General features: G+C 40.3%; 1 protein-coding gene across 3 annotated transcripts in view; it reads left to right on the top strand.

Moving 5' to 3' along the window:
- The first annotated feature begins 13,264 nt into the window (after positions 1-13,264).
- The window catches only part of LOC119722601 (la-related protein 4B-like), a 37,127-nt gene continuing 28,752 nt past the window's right edge, over positions 13,265-21,639 (top strand). Inside the window, exons 1-2 of one of the 3 annotated variants that reach the window (XM_038192784.1) lie at positions 13,265-13,482; positions 14,240-14,373. In XM_038192784.1, coding sequence (XP_038048712.1) covers positions 14,320-14,373 — 54 coding nt within the window. In that variant the 5' untranslated portion in view covers positions 13,265-13,482; positions 14,240-14,319. Of the gene's footprint in view, positions 13,483-13,560; positions 13,582-14,239; positions 14,374-21,639 lie in introns of those variants that run through there. The other 2 variants (XM_038192786.1, XM_038192785.1) reach the window with 2 other exon arrangements.

Here is a 21,639-nt window from a genome sequence, read left to right as displayed (position 1 = left end):
GCTACAAGTTAAGTCTTGAATGCACCAAGACGAAATAGGCTGCTCGAAAACGAAAACGAACATTCGCAGCAAAATCTTGGCTGCCTAAAAATGAAATTGAATGAACCCCAAATGAAAAAGAAACCGCAATTGGACCAGATAATGAAACTGATTAGAAAAATTCGGAAATTCGCCGGGAAAACCTATAATATAGTTAAAGTTGCGTGGTTTTATTGATTGTCAATGCCTCATTATTGTAAACAGTTACTTAATTAGAACCATGATTTGAGAGTTTCTGTGAAGAATGAAATATCAGCTGATATCAACTAGAATGAAAAATCTATTCAAACATACATGATCTTAATATTTTATTGAGCTCATTTTCAGTTTTCGACAGGTGCACGCAAAATCAGAATGGCAGCCCTTTTGATTCCGACTGGTGCTCACAGTTAATGTACATTTTGTATATGTATATGAAGGCGCCTTTAAAACTTGATTTGCTTGTTTCGAATATTTGAATGTTCAGTTGAATTCAAGTTCAAATAATCAAATACTAAATTATTTTAAAATACACAGAACCAAATTTTAACCTTGTTTCATCAACAGACAAAACAAATGCTTTAATTACGTTTGGCTGCCAACGGAGTTGTTTCATTGGTTAAAAATGTATTTCATTGTTTTCCTGAAGAGTTGAGCATTCGCAGCTTCAACAGTTAAACATTTTTTTTACAATTTGATTACTGATCTTTGTACTTGTTATTAGGAAAAAAGACACGGTGATCTAATTGGTCCTTGAGGAATTCAGTTAACATGTATATTAAAAGCTCGTTCATCAAAAGACATGACATGTAACATGATCTATTGCTTTGCCCATATTAGTAAACATATGAAGTTGAAATGAGTTTATACTTCTATTAGATTGACAAATAGATACTAGAAAATCAAACTTTTGTATTTCCTTGTTTATTGTTTCAACTTTAATGTAGATTGTACGCCTTGCTATTTTGATGTTTTGTCGGAGTGAGACAGTTACAATATGACGTATGTGTATCTTGGATTGATTGTCAGTTGTTTACCATAGGACGGCTTGTATAAGGATGGATTGACATTCAGTCAGATTGTGTTTATTGCTTAAGTAATATGTTTATTGCATTTACTGCATTAATTATGTAGACCCTTTACCGTGACATGATGACATAATCTTGTCTTTTATTTTCTTTTGAAGTAGGCAGCCATGCACATGTAGCTTTCTGTGAATAATTTATCCACTGAAATGATTGCCTGAACGGATGGTGTTCATTTAAAATTGCTACAAATGAACAAAATGAATGCAATAAACTGGAAGTGAAGGTGTCTTTACTGAACTTGTCTTTTGCATGACCCCCAAAAAGCTTGGAATCTCTGACGGTGCAAGTGAATAGTGAATGGGAAGATCTGGGATTCCAGAGGACATGTAACTGGTCCTTGCTCGAGAATTAGTTGTGTGTTTTTCAGTTGGGTAATGGATTTTGTCATTTGGTGTATTGTTCTCGCGTATTGAGACAAATTAAAGATGTCTTTGTGATATTTAATAAAGCCTGATTGTGTCTTATTTTCTTTTGAAAAAGGCATCCCTATACATGTACATTTCTGTGATTAATTTATCCACTGAGGTGATTGAATTATTCAAACACATTGCACGATTTTTTTTTGTGGGACAGACTTTTGGATAAACAAACCACGTGATGCTGTAAGCTTGTCGGCACTGACCCAGGGGCAATTTCTCCGCTTCCTTGATTTCCTGGGAAGAGCATCACGAATAGCAGCAATCACAATGTCCACAGCAATCACAATGTCCATGAATCCTTCCCAAGATTGATTAATGTCATTTGAATCCAGGAAGAGATCCCATATGGAGCATACGTAAGCAGTGAGTTAAGGTGCTACCTCGTTTCCATGGGTACGAGATCTCGCTGCGCCATTTTGTTTCCCATCATGCCTTGCGCAAGGAACGCGCACGCGCCCATATGGAGTCGAGGCTGGTTAAGGTGGTCTACTGATCAGCTGATGCCTGGTCGTAGGAAAGGAACTCTGACTGCTGCCGGGAGTGGAGGGGAACTACAACAACAGACTGGTTCCGTAAAGATTTCACTACCAGAAAAAACTACCGTGCGGTAGTTTTTTCTGGTAGTACAAAAATTCCTTCCTTCCTTCCATCATAGAGCAAGGGCCCAAGGAGTCAGAACTCTTGGGCGATTTACATTTTGACCATAACATACCAATCCCTCGGGAATGTCTATAGCTACAGCACTGTGACCGCAAGCCTCGACCATTCAAAGCGTGAATGCCAGCGGCCTTTGAACACGATGATCGTCGCCGCCTTTTTAGTTGGTAACTAACAACCTCCCTATATGCTGCATAATAAGTCATGTCACGTCGCTGCTCTTTTTTGAAAAATATATTTTACGACAAGATAGGTTTTTACAACTGCGCAGTTGTTAGATGTGAGTTATGAACTCAAGTTAGCAATGTGCAGTTGTTGGTGCTTAAAAAGCGTTATCTGTCCCTGTAATTTGGAGATAAATTGGATTTCTTTCAGATAAGTTTTCATGTATTTTCAGACATTTTAATTGGCAATGTATCATTGATGAAATGTGTTTTTTTGGAAAATTTCACAAGTTTTCACACTAAAGGTACAGAGCATTTTGTTCTTCATGAAATGATTGTTTCAGTGATGTTGACCACATTGTTAGCCAGTATTAGCCAACTCCGAACAAACACTTCAAAATCATTCATTTTTAGCGATGTATGACAACTGCGCATGCGTATTTACCATGGTACTGTCTACGAAGCCATGCAAACTCCTTTTTTTGGCATTAGTGAGCGCGGATCTGTATTGTGTCGAGATTAGCGTAGTGATACTGAGCAAGCTGGCGCCAGGTGCTTTCTATTGTAGCTTTCGAGCGCGGCGACCATCATTTTACTTTTGAAGTCTTGGAGTACGAACTCCTTGGGTCCTTGCTCTATGCTTCCATAGAGTGCACTCCTCAAAAGATGAGTATAGTCGCACTGTGGTGTATGTGGAAATCTGCAGAGTAAAAAAAAAAGTTCCCTCTGGAACCCGCCTCGTAGAACATGTAGTCTGTTGTTGTACTGCAGTAAAGACACATTAAAGAGTGTTGGCACCAGACTACTTCATTGACTGACGAAGAACTTGAATATCTTGTAGAAGTTGTACTTAAAAAGATTCAAAAATCTACGAAGGCCGTTATCGACAAGGCAGTGAGGCCACTCAAAAAGGCAGTGAGGCTACTAAATATTTATGAGCTGTATATGTAGTAAACAAATACAGCATGGTTTATTTCTGGGAAGTAGTTGGAATTACTGGTCCCTCGGTGTAGGTCAGCCCTCCGCTTCGCGTCGGGAGGTAGTCAAGCTGACCTACATTTCGGGACCAGTAATTTACAAAAACCCACCCTCAAATCGTGTTGTATTTGTATAATATTATATAACCGACATACAGATCCTTGTCATTTGATTGGTGGAACTCACATCACGTGGCATTCGTTATTGCTCCCATTCATGCCGCGGCTCAAAAAGTACTATCCGCCCATGGGGGATGGGAAATACTATTCAACAGTTAGGATCATGACGCGGTATTTGTGTGCAAATGCATGCTGGTGTGCGCGTTCAGCGTTGCGCGTAGCGCGTGTTGTTCCAAAGAGCCAGCGCTACAGCGTTGGGTTCAAACATTTTCGTGAAAGGGTGGTTTGGAAGAGAGAAATACATTTTCCTCCAGTTTTGTATTGAAAAAAAGTTCAAATATATCAAATGACAAGGATCTATATGTCAGTTATATAAAACGAATATTGAGTGGCTTTAAATTGTGAAATGGGAGGAATATTATCGCTCGGTAAAATCTGGACTTTTCCAGTTCACTCGGCTTCGCCTCGTGAAATAGAAAAGTCCAGATTTTACCTTGCGATAATATTCCTCCCATTCCACGCTGAGCCACTCAATATTTGTATACTATTGAACAGTTAGGATCGTTCCAGGACGCGGTGCTGTGCAAAGCCAACCTCGTCCCCAGTGCTTATTTTATTTCCAACCGTGTTTCCAATAGTAAACCCTGGATAGGAAACTTTCTTCCTGTATCCTGATTGGATACCGCAATTGGCTAGTAATGGATTTTTATCGTGTACTTGGTGCTATATATTCACAACGTGCAGTACGTGTTTTCGCGATCATTCGTCCACGCCTTCTCGAAAATACTAATTTCCTTTCCAATTTGCTCATATTAATATGAAATATGATACTGCATGTTGTCTCGATAAGATCGTAGCAGTTTGATTTCAAAAATCGTGTTTTCGTAACTCACGCCGTGCTCGCGCTGCTACGAATTGACTCTGTTTTTACCCCAGACACCGCATACAAAAACAAACGCTAATGTGTAACGCGTATCCAGGCACCAGACTGTTCCTCATTTGCATACGTGTGCAAAAATCTTGCACATGCAAATGATCCAATACCAGGGTGAGAGAGGAGGTAGTGGTGGGCGCGTACTGCTCGACACCCTGGGGACGAGGTTGTGTGCAAAGCATGCTGGTGTGCGCGTTCAGCGAGTGCGCGTAGCGCGTATTGTTCCAAAGATTGCCAGCGCTACGGAGTGGGGTTCAAACATTTTCGTGAAGGGGTGGTTTGGAAGAGAGAAATACATTTCCCATCAGTTATATAAAACAAATATTGAGTGGCTTTAAATTGTGAAATGGGAGGAATATTATCGCTCAGTAAAATCTGGACTTTTCCAGTTCACTCGGCTTCGCCTCGTGAAATGGAAAAGTCCAGATTTTACATTGCGATAATATTCCTCCCATTTCACTCTGAGCCGCGCCACTCAATATTTGTATAGTATACTGTGTTGAAGAGCTTGAGTCTTGAGTACGGTGAAGAGCCAAGGCGTGGAAGAAACGGCCACGCCCCAAAAGGGTCCACTCCAGGTAGCTTGACTTGAATATACAAGAGCTGGTTCTTCAGTGATGTCAGCGTTCCGCCTGCCCGTGGTGGTATGGCTAACAGAAGACTCGGCATGGGAATGTCTACCCAATTTATAGTGGGTCAGCACATTCCACTTGTTCATTCTAAGTCTATACAAAGTTTAATAGGCCTACAAAGGAAAATGTTTCGGAGGGTTCGGGCCCAAGAGGATTAAGCTGTGAATTAAAGTTGATTATCTCTCACCTGCTGGCCTGACCCAGATACATGTAAATGAATTTAAATCCCTGACTGTAACCGTCTTCCCCCTTAAGAACAGATTTTAACATCGAAAAAGGCTTCTTTTTAACTCCTAACGAGTAAACATGTTAGGGTAGTATATACTGCGGGCGCCCATTAAATAACCGAGGAACATTTAAATACATACTATTAATTTTCTTATTAATTTAAATACGACATATACATGTATATCTGTCATTTACGTTTATCACATTTGCAAAAAAATGAAATTTATGATTAACTCTTTAAATACTTAAATAAGCATATTAAATCTCTAAGCACATCTTTAATTGATAAAGTGCACACAATCATAATTATAGTCATTTGAAAACCATGGCCATTTCACACTGATATTTACGGCAGATATGTTATTCTGAATAATTTCAGACTATTCCTCATTTGCATACGTAACCAAAAATGTTGGATATGCAAATAATCCAATACCAGGGTGCAGAGAGCGGGTAGTGTTGGGAGCGTTCTGCTCGACTACCTGGGACCGAGGTTGCGAATACAGGGCCTGTAGTTCGCTCGTACCCCCCCCCCCCCCCCCCGCCCTGCAAACAGGACGCTGGGATACTCTGATGAATTCACGCTCTAATTGGTTGGATTTTGCGTGACCTGTGACCTGCGCGTCATCACGGTCATGACTCTGCAAGGTTTGAAACAGCCGTTGAAGACTGATTCATTACTCTTTTATTCCAGTTTTGAGATATTTTTTTTTCGTTGAAAAGCGTAATAATGTAGGAAATTCTGTAAAACTTATCTGTGTTGTAAATTTACAATTCCCGTCACTTGCTCAGGCTCCATTTCGAATTACGAACGGTCGGATTGCATTATGCGACGCTCAAATTGTGTCCACATGGTCCGCAATGCAACAGAAATCACATCCGGTATGGAACGTGTGCATTTCTATGGGAAGTTTTCGGATAGCATTTGCGCACATTGCCTAACTGCGGTCTTGAACAGCTAGCTGCAGCCAGATGCTTCATACATAGGTCATAGGCCACTTCCTTCACAAGATTCTGTGAAGCTCGTCAGCGTATCCCAGCGTCCTGTTTGCAGGGCGGGGGATACGAGCGAAGGCCTGTAGAATTTATATGTAGTTCGTCCTTCGAATCTCGAAGATGACGGCCAACATCTCCATACTACATGTAGTTGGTGTTGTGTGTTCGTTGATGGCTAATAAGTCCAATTCTAGCCAGGAAGCTGCGGTCACTATGTGGACACACTAGATCTGGGGTGGAGATCTGGGGGTGGGTGTTGGATGGACACGTGGGAAAGCATTTAGCTGACGAGATTTTCGTTGCTGTCGTTTCAGCCTAGCCTCCCTGATGAGGCGGGCTTCGAAGCTTGTTGCACCTTGATATTCGCCATGCTATTCCGATGATGTTTTCCCAGTTACTCATTTATGTTGCACTGCTGCATGGTTGCTTTAAGGCAATATTGTGTTGCTTGTATTGACAACCAGCAGATCTTTTGCCTGTTGTTAGTACATGTATACAGATACAGCATGGTTTGAGGGGAAGTGGTGGGAATTACTGGTCCCGAGGTGTAGGTCAGCTTGACTATACCTCCCGACGCGAGGGATTTCAACAACAGACTGGTTCCATAAAGATTACATGTCATAGAATAAATGTCTACGAGGCGGGTTCCAGAGGGAATTTTTTGTGCTACCAGAAAAAAACCTACCGCACGGCAGTGAGCTGGATACTCACCGGGATGATGTCATTCTGGGCGCGTATCATTTTTACTTCCCGGACGCGCGACAGAATCGGCCAATGACGCGCTCCAATTTGATCATGAATATTTATGAGGTGTAGTAATTCAGATTATAACACCTCACCCACAGATTCTGTGTCTTGATTGGCCGAGAGCGAGTCACATGTTACTTTCTAATTTTGCTATCTTTCTGTGCACGGCCAAAAGTACTATACCCGTAGCAACCAAAGTACTATACCATTGGCAACCAAAGTACTATTTCCACGGCGCGGTATTTGTGTGCAAATGAATGCTTGTGTGCGCGTTGCGTAATGCATAATGCATTACCCGTTGTGAATTGACCAATGGAAATGCAGAATTACTAACGTAAATTAGCCGTCGTCTGGCGCCAGACAGTACGCGCGCCATGGCGCGCGTGCTGTTGCTGGTAACCGCAAACCACCGTTAGATGATTGGTTTATATTGCTTCATTTATATTACGTGAATAAATGATTAGTTCTACGAGATAGTAAAGGCCCTCGCGGCTTCGCCGCTTTACGTGCCAGCATCCGGGGTGCAAACGTGTCCGGATGGTCCGGGTATAGGCGCGTGGGACTTGACTAAATAAAGGCTACCCAGGGGTGAGTTTTTGATTTTGCAACCCCGCATTCAACCGGCCCGAATCGTTTCACCCTTGTTTCGTGCAAAGGGCGAGAGAGTCAACCCGGGTTGAAAATCAACCAGGGTTGAAATCAATCTCAGGGTTGCACATTTTGCTAAGTGTGAGACGCTGCAAGTTTCAACCCTGTGTCGACCCCGCGTCAACCGAGATTTGTCAAGTGTGGAAAGGCCTAAGAAGTCATAGGACTGCAGCTTGATAGACACACAGCTTTGTTTTCAAGATTATGTCTCTCCTATTCCACAGAATCACGAAATCTTCCTAACTCTGAGCTGGCTTTGGATATCCGGTGTGCGATTTCGTCGTCTGTGTGAACCTCTCTTGACAGGGTGCTGCCCAAGTATCATTTAAAATTGTCCACAGAATGAAGGATATGATATCCAATGGTGACACCACGAAGTAGCACTCCACGTGTAAAACCATATTTTTTTCGGTTTTCAATAAAAAAAAAAAAAAACATTTTTAAACATTATTCATCAAGACCTATACCATTGCATTAAATTTCAAAGCTTCAAGAGCTTTTACTTTAATAATTACGCTAATTATCCATGGCAACTTTTGCGCGAAAGTGACAATTTTTGTTTTCACGAAGTAGTACTCAAGTTCCATTTACCATTTGCATGGCGCGCACAGCTAAACGTGCAAAACGTTTTCACCAAGTATAGCACTCTCCTTTTGTGATACGTGATGAGCGCGCGCGCTGACCTCCGTTTTCACGAAGTAGCATCCACGTAGTGTTGTAATTATTATTATTATTATTATTATTTATTCGGCCAAGATTTGCAACAAACATATACAGAGAATATGACAATGTAACTCCAGAGGAGACAAGATTACAAGTATAAGAAATCATGAAACAATACAAATAAGTGTAAACAAAAGCAAGGAGCTACATGTATGAATAAAGGCAGCAACGATAAAAGGCAAGGTTGTTACAGAATAGGACAGAACAAGAACAGAACAAAACCCAAATTAAGATGGCCAGGATTAATAAAAGTGAACTTAAACACTATGACTCGAAAGTCTATCAATCCAATCCTAAAAGGGAACACGGAATAAATATTATGAAATCTGTGAACAGAGCAATAGTTAATAAAAACAACACACAATACATGTACATTGAAGCGTACTACTTCGTGAAAATAAAGATTCATAGTTTTGCAGATTTTTTGGTTTCACGAACTAGTGCACTCACCCTTTTTCTCTTATTGCTTGTTAAATTAATATACAAACGGGTAAAAAAACCCAGCAAATTTAATAAATTCAATACATCAAGACTTAGTGTCCACAACGAGAAACCCAACTGAAAAATACTCTGCAGTTTTGAAGGAAAGTGTTGTTCTAGAAAGCGTTCAACTTTAGATGCCGTTTTCTCCGATGGCTCGTTTTTACTGGTTTGTATGTGCGCACTACTTCGTGGTGTCACTGACTTACTTGAAACATCCGAATGAAATTTCTTCCATCAGTCCTGAATCTCATCTTAACGCCGATGTTGATGTCACGAAAAGCAAGAAGCATGCCAACTAACACTGAAAAGCGTTGGTGCAAGGACACAGCCTTGTTTAACTCCATTTGATCGATACTGCGAAGGCTAGTAGTCCCTGGGATAAGGCCGTTTAATCGCAAAATTATTGTATGATTAGACTTAATATTATTTTCTGTTGTTGGATAGGCCTACATTGGGACATCTGAAATAGTGCTCTTAAGTTGCACAGCCGGTACTTTTGCCTTCCTGTTATTTTGGGGGCTTATTTTTTGAGAAACGGCTAAAATGGTATTTTGGGCCACTGCCATGCCCGTCACGAGGGCGGGGGGGGGGGGGCAAGGGGGGGGGGGGCGCTTCTCCCCCCCCCCCCCGGAAAATGAAAAAGGGGGGGGGGGAGGAAAAAGAGATGCGAAGCCATATTTCTGTTAATTTGATGGGGGGGGGGGGGTGTTCCCCTCCCACGGTCGTCGGAAAATCATAAATTGTATATGTTGAAAAAGTTAAGAAAGTTTGGGTTAAAATTTGCTTTGCCCCCCCCCCCGGAAAAAAATCCTGGCGACGCCCATGGCCACTGCTCTCTCGAAAATGGTCCCAGCGTGACCTGTTGCAACTTTTTACCATCTTGATAGGATGGGTACACAAGAAAAAATATATTGGTCCCAAATTTATCCGCATTCGTGTTCTCTGGGGGTATATTGCATCGAGGACACCCCCCCCCCAATCCTGTCTCTTTGCCCTATTTGGGGACAGAAATGAGTTCGAATGATACTTATTCTTAAGATACACACTTCCTTTGTAATTAAAAACTGCATGAGACCACAAGCAATACATTGGAGTGGTAGATAAGCTTTCTGTCTTGAAAATTGGGCTCGCTTTAGCAATTTTGCATCACTCAAATCGGCTGTCTAGTGGTCGGCATAACAAACCTATTGTGCATTTTATGACAACAGCACTAAATATGGCACATGTAGATAGACCAATATCAACAAATGTGAATATTGGAGCATCGCAGATCTGGCCTTTGACGGCCGTGGGAGCCATCTTTTAAAAAGTGCTGAGTCATGCTGAGTCGCACTATTTTGTAATGCGTTTGCTCGTGCAGTATGGAGACCAAAATACTGCCTTTTTTCTACATGCTTGGAAAACAGGCATAAAACAATGGATTTTCTTTCAATACCTCATTGAAAAGAAACTTAATATTGCCTGCCAACTGATTTTACGGGCCTGGCTAAACATGCAAGAACTGTACTGTACTGTACTCTACTACACCATGGAGGAATAAGAACTCCATGACTAGTACACGAAGTAAAGTTAGTTGGGAATTTAAGTTCTCGCCCAAAATGACGCCTAACGTTTAAGACCTTCCACTAGCAGGAAAGGGTCTGGCAAATACACTTTTTACATGCGCATTTGATGTACATTGTATATTATGTGCATGTTATCGGAACACCATTTAGCAAAAATACAGAGCACATTTTTTTCTAAAAGGAATATGTAGGCCCCTTGACTAACAAAGACATTGATAAATTGGAGAACCGCCAACATAGGCCTGGCTGGATGGCTCAGTACGTCACCGGAACCTGGTTCAAAACCCGCTCCAGGCAATTTCTTTGTTCAACTTAACAAATTATTATAATGCACCTAGTCAGTGATTTCCCCATGCAGGAATGTTACACGGTCTTGAACCCCGACACGGGGTCATTTTAACAAAATATAGCCACTGAAGTTGTAGCAAAAATAATGAGTAATTGATTGTCTTGGCCTTCAACGTGAGTTACCCTTGAACATGGGCGTCAATCCGGGGGGGGGGGGGGACAGGGGGACATGTCCCCCCCCCCCCCCACTTTTTGGCCACTCAGGCCCCGAACCCCACGCCTTTAGCTTAAGAATATAATAGCTTATTCAATGACTTCAACCTCGAAAATGATGTTTAAATCATTATCTTTTGCTTAGAAAATATTGGTTAAAGTGATCAGAAATTGCCTCAGATCATACCACATGAGCATCTAGAATCCGATTTTTTCGGGGCCCTTAAGCGGGCCCCGAACCCCACGCCTTTAGCTGAGAATATAATAGCTTATTCAATGACTTCAACCTCGAAAATGATGTTTAAATCATTATCTTTTGCTTAGAAAATATTGGTTAAAGTGGTCAGAAATTGCCTCAGATCACACCACATGAGCATCTAGAATCCGATTTTTTTCGCGCTTGCATTATTTCTGATCAAGGTATGTCCCCCCCTCCCACTTTTGACAAGCGATTGACGCCCCTGCCCTTGAAGATGGATAAAAATTACCAATACATTGTATTTGGTCAAATCCATTTAACCAATCCGTCATTGCTCATGGACGGGTAAAATAAGATGGGATAGCAGCTCAACAATGTCTCTGTTAGTCCGTTATAGTGAGTGTGTGAGGGAGTCAGTCAGTCATTCAGTCGGTCCGGTCGGGTCGGTTGGTCGGGCGGTCGGTGGGTCGGTCGGTCAGTCGGTGGGTCGGTCGGTCAGTCAGTTAGTTACTACAAACGTTGATGTTGCGTAGGCCCCCTAATGCTTCTAAGTATTTTGACGGAAGTTGCAACCAAACTTTCTCAAAAGTATCAGTAGCCCAGGCCAGCCCCAACATGTTACATGACAAAACTGGGGTCAAAGGTCATCATGGGGTCAGGGGATCAAAACCTGATTTTGTTCTCAAAACACTACTCCTTCCAGAAATTACATGACACAATCACGTGACTCATGCATGAACATTCGTTGGCCCGCAGCTTCCGACACTCGACCGTAAACCATCACTGACCATTATCAGGCTCAGTCGCCTGACTACTGCCATAATTATCATTTAACACGTTATAGGCTGGAATAAATTGTATTTTTCACACGTACCAACATCTCTGGCACAACCAACAAAATTTATCATGCCACACATTCACATTAAGAGCACTGCCTTTGTAAAGTCTCCATGCATTGCGAAAACAGGGTGACAAAACATCCCAAAAGGAAACAGAATATCCGCTAACGCTCCGGACCCATTCCTAGGATATAATATTAGGGGTCCCCAAACAGTTTGTACGGCCGGAGACGAAAAATTCGGCCACAGCGGAAAGGCAAATGTATTATGTGTGTATCTAAATATACTACATGCAATATATTTTTAAACAGCGCGCTCTCCTCCCACGCCACCTCTCCTCCCCGCCCCCTCTCCTCCCCCGCCCCGCCTTTCGAGATCGCATAAATCTGCATGCTTTGATAAATCAGACGTTATACGGAGACTGGGTCCGTAGATAACGGGTGATACTCAGACGCTCAGACTACCGGCCCATCCAACTTTTCGACGTCTTAAGATGTAGGCCTTATACTCTCGTTTGTTGTAATTTGTACTGGATAGAATTCTAACCGTGGCTACGTACAATGTGTCAGTAGTCTGGTTCCCTGTCCCCATTGTCATTTGGACTTCAAATATTTTTAGGAGAGGGGGCGGGAAGCAGTCTATATTATGTCAGTATCAATCATCAGCAACAAAGATCGCCGCTAGCGCTAGCGCTGCGCTATGCATATTATCATGATTATGCGGCGTGCTATCTTTGGTCAGCACGTGCGCCCGGCCCGGCCCGGCCCACAATTTCAGTCATATTACGCAGTATTGTGGGCCTACTCGACCCATCCCACGACGTGGTATATCAGCTTCACAAAATTATTATAAACATGTACATGTACATTACGTGTACACAATGTACATGTACAGTAGATGTACATGTACATGTACATGCGCTATGGCTATGCACGGATGGAGCCTACGCATGATGTGCAGCTGGAGTACAGCAGTACATTAGCAATAGCATTATCATATCGTGAATATGTATGTTAAGGTATTTAAATCGACGGGTTTCTTTAATTATATTCAGGGGCACGAAGCCGCATCGCGCAAGCTTAAACCACAGACGTATACCCGTACCCGGCCCGCGTATAAATTGAACAGTATGTACAAAATAGTGCCACGTATTATTGCCATTACTGATGAATTCCCAAATTCAAACGAGGCATTTCACTATAAGACAGCTACTGAAACAACACAATTGAGTTAATGAGTATTCAAACTTACCATTTAACCCCATAACATTAAATTTCACGCAAAGCGTAATAATTCTTGTAATTATCCAGTCCAAGTTGACTGGTGTGCTAATGCGCATGTGCATACATCGTCCCTGCGATATAATGTCGTACGTTCCAAGAGGAAGAGACACACTTATCACAGTATTTATTAGAAAATATTGACCTAAATGACGAATATTATTTCGAGCAAGTTATTTCTACATATTTCCAAAGGCCCCTTCTTGCTGCTAGCCGTTTTTGTTTGCTGACTGTGGTCTGTAAGCTCCCTTTTCAGCTGCAAAAGTGAGTACTAACGGTGCGGTTGTTCGGCATGTTTTGTGCACTGTGCGCCGCCATGTCTAGTCAATCACGTGGGTTATTGAATCTTTGGGAATGGGGGAGGTAAAAAAAAAGGCTGAAATAATGCTGAAATTCTAATGAATTAATGACTCGGCTCGCGACACGGCGATTGAATATTAGCAAGTCTCACTTCTTACGGAAATGGCGGACCGGTCGTATAGGGGGAAAATACTGGACTGACCCAAGTCTCGCCGTGTCGATTCTCTTACGTGGTCATTACGTAGAATACACGCAATTACAGAAATCCCCGCGTAGGCGGTGGGCACTGTTTCGCCTGATTCTTGTTCTTCAGTTTGGGGACGATCATAATATAACTACCGCAATGCACGGATTTTAAATAGCATCTCATGAGCTAAATATAGCCTAGTTAGTAATCAACATCCTCAAGAAAAAAAATATACTTTTAGTTCTCTCTAAATTTGGATCTAATCAGCAGGGGATATTTTGTGAACGTTTTGAGTTCCATATGTCTGCGTGTTTTGTGCATAAGTGAAAGACATGCATGGATGGATGCTGAACTGTGCCACACTAGTCTGGCATGTACTGCTTTATGTAGCACAACAACCCACGAGCCGCTGTATGCAGCATTGTACACATGGTGTAGATTCCAGCTGTTGGGCTAATTGTACCTCTAAGTAGTATGTTGGAGGCTTGTATCACCTATTTCTGATGCCAACAATGTTAACTTTCCCCCCACAAGGAATTTGGACGGTGATTCTTTCCCCGGAAAACGGGTCAGACAACGGAACTGCCCCTAAGGTGAAATTCAGTCTTCTTCCCATGACTACCGACCGGTCCAACGACGGGGACGATTTGAGTTCTTCAACTGTTTCTGTAAGCCATTTTGTTTATTTTGCTTTTTTTTTTATTATACATGTACCCTTTCTGGTAACTTTCCTAAGTATGTTGTTAAGTACACAGTACATATTTGCAAATAATAATACAAGTCAGCTGGTAGCCTGAAAAGAGTATACACCTTCACCCCTCTTCTGTGGTTGTGTAAACAGTCTATAAGCCATGAAAACTTTCCAAGTGTTTTCTGACAAGATTGAAAATATTTCTCAGTCCCAAATTTATGTTCACTGACTGACCATAGTTGTTGTTATATAGTCATGATAGTGAATAAAAATTGTCAGGATACCACTGCATTCTATCTGGTAGCCTAAATTAGTAAATTGTGAGTAAGTGGATTGCAGTGTATGGCCGGTGTGTGTACATGCCATGATTCTAACAATGTGTGCAGAGATATCTGCTAATACTATAGTGTTATGTGTCTTGACACTACTGTCTACACATACATGTACATGTATTGCTTTTTTTCTCATAACATGCACACACACACACTCACCAGTGTACAACTTGCACACCCATGCATTTTGAACACAGTGTGCATTGTATTGTCTGTACACGGTGCAAGCATTTTGTACCATATGTTACAACTGAGACTGAATAATACGTATGGCATGTATGGTGTGTAACAAGTGCAAATCCTTTTTGTTTACCATGGTTAATTGTATCCCACTGAAAAGTGTGAAGTGATCTTTATAATCTTGTAAAACCTGTATTGATTCCATGATGTAAAATAATCTACTTTTAAACTCTGTATACATTTCTGAGGACAGAAAATTATATTTTTCTCACTGTGAGTTGCACAGTGACTGAGTGTTTTTCCACATGAACATAATGTGAGATAAAAAATTACAGTAGGTGAGCTGTAGGTCTCTTGGACTGTGTTTTAACGAGCAGCTTGAGAACCAGGAACCTGTCGGTCATAATTTGGGAAAAGGGAAGGGGTGGAAAGTCAGTAAAAAAAAAAATAATTTGAAGCTTAGAATACTTAGAATGTACATACATGTATGAGTGTTTAACAGGTTTACATGTACATGTCAGACTGGGTGAAATTCCTAGTGATGTTGGATTGGAAAACAAATGATTTAGAAAGTTTTAAGGTGATAGTCACATCCATCTCCCCCCCCCCCCCTACGTTTACGCTAAATGGAAAAAGAAGAACTGTTCATTAACAGGATTGCCATAAGGCCAAACAAAAAAAATGGTGTGTTAACGGTAACGGCCTGAACAAAATCCAGGTAGGTAGGTAGGGAAATAATTTTATTTTGTAATTTTTTTTTTTCATTTCAGTTCTGCATGCCCTGCGTGTTCTTTTGCAAAAAATTATATAAAACCACTATTCAAGCATTGAAGATATTCAATCGATACATTTCAATCCAAATTAATTTGTATCATCGGCCAGGGTTCTCCCCAGGATTTTTTCAAACATGTGGGGGAAGATTTGCTGTGATTCAACAACCCGAAAATGTTTGAACTTTAGAAGCTCTCTGGTGCATTTTAGAGCAAATCTGGGGGTCTTTATCTTAAGATTTGTCCTTGAAATTCAGAGGAGATCTTGTAGGTCACTAATATTTTTGTAATTAAAGAAAAAAAAATCAAAATTGTTACCTTAAAAAAAAATTAACATTTCACAACCTGTGTTTCACTGCTTCCTAACTAGAAAAGTATGAATTACATTTACATGTAAGTTTCAAATTAAGAAATTAAGGTGGAAAAAAAAAAAAGTTTTGCTTCCGATTACATGCCTTTCAAAATAGCGTCAGCTGGTCGGAAAATTATTTCCCCAATTTTTTTTGGGTGCTGATTAATGGAGCATCATTCGTACTAATCATAGAGCAAGGAATCATGTTTATTTTGTGCCAGGATTATTTTCATTCGCGCCACGAAAATTATCAAGACTGGCTATCAAAAGTGATTAAAACTTGCCTCACCTAATTAAAAATATATTTGAGGTCGGTGATTCCACTTTATGCTTAACATACATCACGGCCGCTGGCACCGCCAACATTCCGCCTGGCTGGCCGAACATCGCGCCGTGCTCACGGCCCACGTGGCCGAAAATCTTGCACTACTGTAGAAACACGCTACGATGTTTCGCCACAAGTTCGAGCTTTGCAATCTCGTCATTTTAATGGAAAACACATACACAGAAAGTAAAGATCACGTTCTGTAAATTAATTCGCAGAAATTCTCTTTCTCCAGCGATGTTTGTTTGGTAATATTTTTACGATCCAACTTCGGCCCACTACATCATCATGCTGTATGATACGAAGTATGGACCGGAGAGAGGCAGTAGTCACTGGTTCCGGTCCTTCATCATAGCATTGATTCCGTAAGCTGGCGAAGGGAACCAGTGTACCATGCTGTATGTTAGCTGGGTGCTGCAGTCGACAGAACACGTCATTGTGTGCATTTTGATCACACATGCATCGGAAAAACAGGATTTTGGTCAAGATTTTGCATGTCAAGATGAAATAATGGCGTATGTAACGATCAAATTGTGCATTTTAATGGCGTGTATGATAATTATATTGTGCGTATCAGGGGCTAAAAAATGTGATCGGCATTTTTTTGTCGGCGTATCGGGCCGGCCGCAAATCCAGTGTATCGGGCCGATACGCAGTATGCACGTTTGTACGTGGGGAGAACCATGCCGTCCGTCGGCCAGCCAGGCGTACCGGTTCACCCCGATGCGTTTGTGCAAAAATAATCGTACTTCGTAGTTTGAGAATTCAAGTTTTGTGATCGTCGCGATTTTCGCACGTTTAACACAGGTATGTTTGTGTCAAATCATGGTCGGATTCAAGTGTGGAAAATGGTTTTTGTTCGTGGCAAATAATTAAAAGTACTTGAAATGTTTGAAATTTGTCAATTATTAACCTTCAAAATGGCAATGAAAAGTTTGAGGTCGGCAATTTGGCCGAAAAAATTCCAGGTCGGTCGGGTTACCGTAAACACACCATTTTTTTTGTTTGGCCTAACTAGTTACAGTTAAGGCCAAAACAGTCATTAAAACAATTATGTGTTTCCTATTACATTGTAACAGAAATAGAGAGGATGGGTTGTTACACTTTTCTTTTTTTTGCTCTTAATTTTTATAGCCAGAAAAAATAGGTTGGTATGATTGTAGATTATTTAAATTGTTTTTGCCGGCATTCATAGCTGTTCACAAACTGCTGCAGCCAACTGCCAAAACAAACCAAAATTCGCCCAAAAAACTTAGCCATGTGAATCTTGCGCAAACAAAATACATGTAACAGAGGTGAAACTTTTCCGATTTTAATCGGAAATCCGACTTTTTGAATTTTCCAACGAAATTTCCAATTTTCTTACCATGTGTCTCACAAAATTTGATTTTGTAACGATTTTTCCCACAAAATGTCATTTTATTTCAATCATAATTTCATAGAAAAGTCGATGAAAAGTTGATGAAAATGGCACGTTAAAATCATTGCGAACGTAGTTTTAGTCTCTTTCACCAGTCGTTATTGGAGTGTTTCAACGGTAGAAACACAGGCCGTAACGCTGATCGGAGCCTTTTCCGGCTGGACAAAAGGTTAAACATTGACATGTGACATGGAAAATCACTGTGTGATGCGTGCATATGGAACCAGCGCTAGCGTATACCGCGGCCGTCCGCTATAGCACATGGCCTGTCGGGAACAGAGGTAGCCTCGATCGACGATCCAGTGGATAAAATCATTATGTTGTATTGTGGTGCGATTTTCGGAGGTTTCAGATTTAGTTGTACAAAATGCAATGCTTTAAAAATCATGATGATCATCTCGAGGATAGCGAAGAGAGCATTAAGGAAACATTTCACTGGCATTTGTTGGAAGAGAAAGACGATAATGCCTGATTTTTTCCCCACGTACGAATGCAAGTGGTGTAGTGGAGTTGTGCGGTTGAATCATGGACATGATTGAAGCACCATGAACGGTGCCCTTGTCTTTCAGACTTTTTCCTCGACTTTCTCACGTAAGAAGTGAACTTCTTTGTTGATGACTCCATTACTCTAACCGTAATTCAAGGGTTTTATGCAATGAAAACACAAAATTGTGTTTGAATTGAAAATAAAGCAGGAGTCGGTGTCTGAAATTGGGCATGAAGTGTTTTGTACATGCATGTACATGTATGTAACTGCAGCGCGGCCCAGGTTTTGGACACGTATTTTTGTTCGGCCTATTTTCCGATTTTTTGCCATATGCCAGTTTCATCTCTGATGTAATCAAACCTTGCACCATAAAATTATCAATTTCTACATGTACTTCTCATTATAAGAAACAATATTTGAGGTAAATTCAAGTGGTGTACATGCAGTCATTAAGTGCATGTACAAATGTACATTGTACAGTGGCAACACAATGGTACAATCCATGTACCAACCCCGCGCCATGTCACTGTGCGTGGTGGACAGAGCAACACGTGCACACATCAATTGCCCAAATATTGAAAATCCAAGTTTCACTGGTTAACGTAAACACACGAAAACAGAAAAAAAATACGTACATATATAGAGAAGAAAAAATCCAGTTTTGAAAAAAAATTACTCACCAAAATTAAGTTTGAGATCATTTAAAAAAACATTTGTGTGACATACATGTATTTCACACTTGATTTAGTTGGTTACCAGTCCTTCAACCAGATATCTCTGCCGACCAGTTTACAATGAAATGAAATAAAAAATTTAAAAAAAAAATCAGATTTTTTATATTGAACTGAAAACAAAGGTATTTTTTTACTTGGCATGATACAAAGTGTTAAAATCACAAAGTACACAATACATATCCATTTCTTGTAATTGCAGGATCAAATCAAAGTGCAAGGAGCAAGATACGTCATCAGGGTTAAGGATGTGATGTTTAAATGGTTAAACGAAATCAATTCTAAATCCGTTTACAAATTTTTCACAATCGTTTAAACAAAACCCGAATTATAAAAAGGGACCTACGTTCACCGTTCAAGCAATCTTCCTTTGAGTTAAACCCATGGTACATGGCACAAATAATTAATGATGTTTCAAACCTATTTCATTTACAAAACCTTCAAAGCACTTCAATACTTCATTACATTTGGGACACGTGTAGTTAAGTTTTTACGTTTTGAATGACTGCCATTGTTGATTTATTATGTCAATCACACCGGTAATGAGCATGCATCAGCCTTTGTAAATGGCTAAACGTTTAAACGGTTCTTAAAATTTTTGCTAAATGTTTACGAAATTAAATGCACTGTCGCATCCTTCATTAGGGTTTACTATTGAGTACAACGTTGGATTGATTTAGACCCTGGGATTGAGGTGGTTGCACCGTTTACTTTTTTATCATTCTATGAAATGTTTTCCCGCTTTTTTCCGTTTCTAAGTTTCTTTAGACATACTCAATTGATTTGGTGATGATGTGTACACGTATACATGTAAACTGTACATTTACTGGTAGGTTAGGCCATTTTTTTGGGGGGGGGGCTGGGGTGAGTGGGTACCATCTGGTCGCCGTTAAATATTGTTAGAAATATTTTTTCCCCTTTTTTTCCGGACGCTAATTCTCTGTGACTTTTCTTCAAAACAGATATGACAATGTAAACATGAAACTTTGAACAAAGATCAACTCTGATCCCAAGGTGTACATAGTACTTTACTACAGTTAAACAAATTGTGCAAATGATCAATGAGGAATGCCAAACACAAAAATAAGCATGATGACGTCATCACCTGAAAGTGTGCCCTCTAGTCGTAAGTCAAAGACAATTGAACATTTCGAATTTCAAAACCATTGTTACAATTTTACCAAATTGCCTATAGATAGACATTCTTTGTACAACTGCAAATGACTTTCTGAGGTTTCACAATCATGACGTCATCACACCGGAAGTTGTTGTAGGGAAAATTGAAAAAGATTATTTCTTCTGTTTTAAAAATTCAAATCGGTCATTTGAGCCTCATCAATGACTACATGTATGTTTGTAGTGATTATCAGTACAATGTGGACCTTGGGCTTCTTAATGCTGTGACATCAAACCGGAAGTAGGTGTAATTTAACCCTAACCATCCCAACTCCATCAAAATCCATTCCCCAATTTTGGTGGATTTTGGGGGACTTGGTCCTGGAGCCCTGGCGTGACTCAATACATGTATTGATGGAGTATGATGGACTTGGGCCTAATAGCCTGAAGCAGTGCTAGGGGTATCCGATTGATTTTGCCTAGCTTCCTGTACAGCTATTGTGATAAAAAGCCATGTGTAGCAAGTCTATAAATGTCAACCAGTGCGTCAGTGGTGGATTCCATTATGTCATAGTTTTGTATTGGAAGCACAGTAATTGATGGATTTTGACTTGGTCCATTTCCTAGTACAAGACGCTAGGGAGTTAGGCTTAATAAATAAACTGAAACATTTGTTACAATTTCCATATTTTCAGAATTTTTTTCACTTCATGATGAACAATCAGAACATGTATCGTCTCTGAACTAAATCAGTATTCAGTTTGCACATTGTAACTGGTGACGTCATCAAACCATGGACATAAAACATACTGAAATTTATTTAAAAAAAAACAACTGAAATTTATTCGCGACAACTACATGTACATGTAACCTTTAAAAGTGTTAGCTTAGGGAATAATATTACTATAAATTTTTGAGAAATATCATGCATGTTTTTGGGTCTTTTAACACACTTTAAAAAGTGAGCCAGTGAGCTCATTTCTTAAACTATTTGGTACCATGCTTATCTTCACTTTGAGCAAGCTTTTCCGCACTCAATCGATTGGTATGTTTCCGGGTAATTACCAGTGTTCTTACATGTACATTGTACATATATTGTACTTCGCTTTTAAGATACAGGTGGTTGAAATAAGACTCATTTGTCAAAGTGTTTTTTTTTACCAGCAGTGGAAAATGCAGTTTTCATTTTTGTTTCGCTTACATTTTTGCCATTGAATTAGGCCAAAAAAAAGAATAGTTCTGCTTCCGGTTACCCGACCGACCCTATTTTTAGGCTGCGACCCTAAACATTTTATCAGCAATTCAAAAAAAAAAAAAAAAAAAAAATAAAAATTGAATAAATAAAAATAAAATCTGTCTTTTCTGTCTTCACAAAATACCTCTCAACAACCCTTTTGCATCCAAAAATGCTTGTATTTATTTGTTTTCTTACTTACATTCGCTTTTTTTCAAAAGAAACCTCCGTTATTACAAATTCGCTTTGCGATATAACTACTTCGCAATTCAATGTCACGCACGGTGACTATAATC

The sequence above is a fragment of the Patiria miniata genome, unplaced genomic scaffold (assembly GCF_015706575.1).
Source record: "Patiria miniata isolate m_02_andy unplaced genomic scaffold, ASM1570657v1 HiC_scaffold_16, whole genome shotgun sequence".
Lineage (NCBI taxonomy): Eukaryota > Metazoa > Echinodermata > Asteroidea > Valvatida > Asterinidae > Patiria > Patiria miniata.
The sequence above is the reverse complement of the archived record's forward strand: the minus strand, read 5'-3'. Positions and strand labels throughout refer to the sequence as shown.